This window comes from Myotis davidii, unplaced genomic scaffold (assembly GCF_000327345.1).
Source record: "Myotis davidii unplaced genomic scaffold, ASM32734v1 scaffold963, whole genome shotgun sequence".
NCBI lineage: Eukaryota > Metazoa > Chordata > Mammalia > Chiroptera > Vespertilionidae > Myotis > Myotis davidii.
Genome location: NW_006294116.1, coordinates 767,891 through 774,194, shown reverse-complemented (window position 1 = coordinate 774,194; position 6,304 = coordinate 767,891). Strand labels below are relative to the sequence as shown.

General features: G+C 41.6%; 1 protein-coding gene across 1 annotated transcript; it reads left to right on the top strand.

Moving 5' to 3' along the window:
- Positions 1-46: 46 nt before the first annotated feature.
- On the top strand, positions 47-1,708 carry LOC102769532 (glycerol kinase). Its single transcript, XM_006768185.1, has one exon. It carries the CDS (start codon positions 47-49, stop codon positions 1,706-1,708), a length of 1,662 nt encoding a protein of 553 aa, XP_006768248.1.
- Positions 1,709-6,304: the final 4,596 nt, after the last annotated feature.

The following is a 6,304-nucleotide window of genomic DNA, read 5'->3' as shown; positions in this document are numbered from 1 at the left end:
CCGGGGAAAGGGGCCGCGTCCCCCAGCCCACCCGGAAGCAGGTTTCATGGCAGCGGCAAAGAGAACAGATGTGGGGCTGTTGGTGGGGGCAGTGGATCAGGGCACCAGCTCGACGCGCTTCTTGGTTTTCGACTCAAAGACAGCCGAACTACTTTGCCATCACCAGGTGGAAATAAAACAGGAGTTTCCCAAGGAAGGATGGGTGGAGGAAAACCCTAAGGAAATTCTGCTGTCCGTCTACGAGTGCATCGACAAAGCATGTGAGAAACTCCAACGGTTCAACGTTGACCTTTCCAACGTCAAAGCGATCGGCATCACCAACCAGCGGGAAACCACTGTGGTCTGGGACAGGGTCACCGGGGAGCCGCTCTACAACGCGGTTGTGTGGCTTGACCTCAGAACCCAGTCTACCGTTGAGAACCTCAGTAAGAAGATTCCCGTGAACAATAACTTTGTCAAGACCAAGACGGGCCTTCCCCTGAGCACTTACTTCAGCGCCGTGAAACTTCGTTGGCTGCTGGACAATGTGGAAAGCGTTCAAAAGGCTGTAAAAGAAGGGCGAGCCCTCTTTGGGACCGTTGACTCCTGGCTCATCTGGAACCTGACGGGAGGCGCGGAGGGAGGCGTCCACTGCACGGATGTGACCAACGCCAGCAGGACGATGCTCTTCAACATCCACTCTCTGAAATGGGATAGGGAGCTCTGTGAATTTTTTCAAATTCCAATGAACATTCTTCCCAACGTCCGGAGCTGCTCCGAGATCTACGGCTTAATGAAGGCCGGGGCCTTGGAAGGGGTGCCCATCTCGGGGTGTTTGGGCGACCAGTCGGCCGCATTGGTGGGACAGATGTGCTTCCAGGACGGGCAGGCCAAAAACACGTACGGCACAGGCTGCTTCTTGCTGTGCAACACCGGCCGCAAGTGCGTGTTTTCTGAGCACGGCCTGCTGACCACGGTGGGCTACAAACTCGGCAGGAACAAACCCGTGTGCTACGCCCTGGAAGGGTCTGTCGCCATCGCGGGGGCTCTTGTTCGCTGGCTACGAGACAACCTTGGAATTATAAGCAGCTCAGAGGAAATTGAAAAGCTGGCTAGAGAAGTGGGTACCTCTTATGGCTGCTACTTCATCCCCGCCTTTTCCGGGTTATATGCCCCTTACTGGGATCCCAGCGCCAGAGGGATCATCTGCGGGCTCACTCAGTTCACCAACAAGTGCCATCTTGCTTTTGCTGCCTTAGAAGCCGTTTGCTTCCAAACCCGAGAGATTTTGGATGCCATGAACCGCGACTGTGGGATTCCACTCAGCCATCTGCAGGTGGACGGAGGAATGACCAACAACAAAGTTCTCATGCAGCTGCAGGCAGATATTCTGTGCATCCCCGTCGTGAAGCCCACCATGCCTGAAATAACGGCCTTGGGCGCCGCCATGGCCGCAGGGGCCGCGGAGGGAGTCGGGGTTTGGAGTCTGGACCCTGAGGATCTGTCCGCCTTCATAGAGGAAAGGTTTGAACCCCAGATCAATGCCGAGGAAAGTGAAGTCCGTTATTCCATCTGGAAGAAAGCTGTGACGAAGTCGATGGGCTGGGTGACAACGGAGGCTTCAGAAGGCGGTGACCCTAGTATCTTCAGCAGTCTACCCTTGGGCTTTTTTGTGGTGAGCAGCATGGTCATGTTAATCGGGGCGAGGTACATCTCAGGTATCCCATAAAGAAGACCATGCCCTGGAGTCCAGCGATGCAAGCTCTTCATCTAAGGAGAGACTCCAGCGATTCTGCCTCTTAATATGATGACACCATTCAGAGACTCTGGTTTTATTTATAAGCCACTTGCTGCATGACCCCTACAGTACACCTGTGGCTCAAAATAAAAAATATCCTGCAGAAAGGAAAAAAAAAATCACATCGGTGTTTCTGCCTAGTTTTTAAAGCTCTCCATAATTTTCTTAACCCTATAAGTAAATCTCATCTCTCTCTCTACTCAAACATAAAATGTATTTGTCAATTGGTCTAATTTCCTCCCTGACCTTCATGTTCCCATGCCTGATCTCCTACTTACTACATATATGCAAGACTTATTATTGTTTATGTTATTTCTTTAGCTTTTATGTTGACTTCTTCTCCAGCTATTCACCTCTTGTTTATTTTTAAATGTTATGATCTGAATGTGTCCTCCCAAAATCCATAGGTTGAGTCCTAACCCCCCTCTCCCTCTAAGTGATATTAGGAGGCAGGGCCTTCAGAAGGCGATTGAGTCATATGGGTGGAATGCTTGCAAAGGGGTTAGCTTATAAATGAACTTTCAGAGCGATCCCTAACTCTTCCACCAGGTGAGAACACAGTGGGAAGGAATTGCCTATGAATCAGAGTGTGTGTCACTTGACCAGAGCTCTGAGAAATATGTTTCTGTTGTTTATAAGCTATACAGCCTATGATATTTTGTTATAGTACCCAAACCATGCAAGACATCTTCCAAGGCCTATTCAGATGTTATATCTTTCAAGAGCATTTTATGATTACTTCATGCCCCCATTTCCTTTCTCTAAACTTCTAAAAAACAATTGCATTTTTTTCTGCACCACTTGAAACTTGTTACCTATTTAGGTGTAACTATTCCCAAACTCAGTGGCTTACAACAACAGCAGGATGTGAAGATCCAAGATGACCTCACCTACGTGTCTGAACAGTGGTGCTGGTGTTGGTTAGGGCACCTCCATCTTTCTCCATTGGCCCCTTGTCCTCCGGTTGGCTAGACCAATTTCCTTCTGTGTCAGTCCCAGGGCAGATTGTTATGGTAGAAGCTGTAATGCATCTCAAGATGTAGACTCCAGAACTCATCATAGCATCATTTCCACCATATTCTAAGTCATAATAAGTCACAAGGCCAGCCTAGACTCAAGGATCATGTAAGTAGTCTCTATCTCTTGGTGGGCAAGCAGCGGAGAAGAATGGGAGGAGAAGAGAAAAAAGGCTGTAGTCATCTTTGAAAACAATATACAGTATTTGGGATATAATGACACTCTCTTTTATTGCTCTCCAGTCACATGTGTTTTGATGTTATTAGTTACCAAATTCTGATATGAGTTCCTTGAAATTAAAATTCAAAACACAGTTTTTTTGAAATTTCTTAAATGTTTAATTCAGACCTGGGTACATATTATTCTTTCAATTAATATAATGTTAATTATAAAGATTTTGCTAATCACGTCTAAGTATGTAAAGTCATTTAATTCTAAGTATGTTAAGTAATTTAATTTTCACAATGGCTATATGAGAGAGGTCTAGTTTTAGCCCCATTTTACAAAGAAGGAAATTGAGGCAAGGTGTGGTTAAATGTTTTCTCCGGGTCCGCAACTGCCAACTCTTAAGTTGATAATCAAACCCAGGCACTCTGGTTCCAGGTTTTATGCTCTTAAGCAATATTCTTTATTTGTATTGATTTTATGATGATACAAATTACCATCATTATTTTTTAAATATATTTTATTGATTTTTTTACAGAGAGGAAGGGAGAGAATAGAGAGTTGGAAACATCGATGAGAGAGAAACATTGACCAGCTTCCTCCTGCACACCCCCCACTGGGGATGTGCCCGCAACCCAGGTACATGCCCTTGACCGGAATCAAACCTGGGACCTTTCAGTCTGCAGGCCAACACTCCATCCACTGAGCCAAACCAGCTAAGGCACCATCATTATTTTTATACCTGCGCAAATATATAAACACCTCCATACACTAGGTATGTTGTATATTAAAAGCTTGAGATGGCAGGGAACCCAGAAAATGTAACACTTCTGTATCTTCTTCCTTCTTTTGCAGGTATTCAACCAGACTTTTTTTTTTTTTCAAGTTTAGCATAATCTTGAGATGCTAGATATCTTTTTAATAAATAACTTAAAACTATTAAGAAAATATTTTTAACACCATTGGTATGATAAATAGAAAAGACAACTGATATATTTTTAGACAGAAAGGGTTTGTATAAAATACTGAGTTCTTTTTGAAGAAAACATAGACAAATCTAATAATCAGATACCTGAAGTTAAACCTCTCTTTTTTTGTTCTTTATTATTTAAACTTTTTTATTTTTCAGTTACAGTTGATATCCAATGTTATATTAGTTTCAGGTATACAGCATAGTAGTGAGACAGTTATGTAACTTACAAAGTGATCCTCTGGTAAGTCTGGTACACACCTTAGCCCCTCTTTTCTTTCTCTCTTCCTGGTCCTCTAAAATCTCCCACAATGATGGGAACACTGGACATTTTTTTTTTTTGGTGTATTTACAGGTCAAACTTCCAGTTAGTCATATCCTCAATAAACAATATCTTATCTGAGCTTGGTAATATCCTCCTGCTGCTCACATTAGCAGAGATTAGCACATGTCACCAATGAGACCCATACCCATGTCGGTCAGTTAACATGCCACCATTTGTCTTCTCTGTAACCTACTTGCCCTTAGTCACAAGCAGGATTTAGGATGAGAGACTAAAGTAGTTCTGATCCAATTACTGCTTCTGGGGAAAAACCCCAAAGTGTATGCATATACAGTATGACCATTTTTAGCACCTCCATTCACTAGGTATGTTGTGTATTAAAAGCTTGAGATGGCAGGGAACCCAGAAAATGTAACACTTCTGTATCTTCTTCCTTCTTCTGCAGGTATTCAACATGACTTGTTGTTGTTTTTTTTTTTTCAAGAAAAGCATAGTCTTGAGATGCTAGATATCTTTTTTATAGCATTTTTAAAACATTTTATTGATTTTTTACAGAGAAGAAGAGAGAGGGATAGAGAGTTAGAAACATCGATGAGAGAGAAACATCGATCAGCTGCCTCCTGCATACCTCCTACTGGGAATGTGCCTACAATTAAGGTACATGCCCTTGACCGGAATCGAACCTGGGACCTTTCAGTCCACAGGCTGACTCTCTATCCACTGAGCCAAACCAGTTAGGGCACTAGATATCTTTTTAATAAATACCCTTTTCTTTCCGTTGCTTCTAAATAACTGTAATCACCCTAGAGCAGTTTTCCTTGTGATTTTTCACCTATAAGCAAGAAAATATGTAGTAATAAAACCTAAGTAATTTAAAAATGTTTAATGCATGGCATGGACTACTAAGAATCTAGACATGATCTATTTAATGGTACTTTAAACCATGGAATAATCAAGCAGACAAAAATCCCTTGACAAAATAAAGGAATTGGGAAGAGCTTTTATTTATTTTTAAAATATATTTTTATTAATTTCATAGAGCAAGGGAGAGGGAAAAATAGAAACATCAATAATGAGAGAGAATCATTGGTCAGCACCTGCTGCATGCAACCTACTGGGCATTAAACCTGAAATCTGGGCATGTGCCCTGACAGGGAATTGAACCATGACCTTCTGGTTCATAAGTCAAAGCTCAACCACTGAGCAACATCAGCTAAGATTGAAGAGCCTTTAGAATTCATGGCAAAAAGTGGGTAAATGTCTTTCTGAGTCAGGCATGGACAGGATCTTGTCTAAATCTCTTGGCATGGTGTAGGTGATGTTCTCAATAAAAATCAGAATCTTCCAGAGGGTAAATTCTGGTACCAGTAACAAGGTACATATTATTTAGAAGACAAAAAAAACCTTGGCCAAAGGAAGAAACATGATTCTCTTAGCCTTATATTCATGCAAATCATGACCCTATCTTTGGGAGAAAGAACAATTTTCCATGATAATCATGTAATGAGAACATAACTTTATTTAATACTTGTTATATAGACCACAAGTCATTTAAGAGATATGTAAAGAGTGAGAATAAAATCTTATCTTTAAAGAGTTTATAATTAGTTTGGGGATAAGCAAGACACTGAGCAAATTAAAAATCAATAAAAGGCAATGTCTAAAGGATTTGTAAATTGAATGGTGTAAGAGTACTGTAAATTCAACATTAGTATAAAAATCTTATAGGAAAACCTACTTTTTAAATCATGTATTTAATATTTGCAAGCATAATATGGAATATTCCAAAGAGAAATAAACTTTTAAAATTTAGTTTTACCATTAAAGGTCTTACTCAATATCTTCACTCTTAACTAACAGCATCTTGATTGCAACTGTGACTTGGTATCCACATAGTCTAAATACCTACATACAATCCCTGGGGAGGTGTTCCTGACTGCACTTAACCCAGCTAAATAGAAAGGATTCATTGAAAATAACTAAAACCATAATATGTAATGGGGATTGTATGTGGTTTTCAGTTAATTTGTTATATTATACTAGAGGCCCGGTGCACAAAAATTTGTGCACTGGCGGGGGGTGGGGGGCCCTT

Coding starts and splice junctions, on each gene's coding strand:
- LOC102769532 (XM_006768185.1), top strand. CDS start 47: ATGGCAGCGGCAAAGAGAACAGATGTGGGGCTGTTGGTGGGGGCAGTG.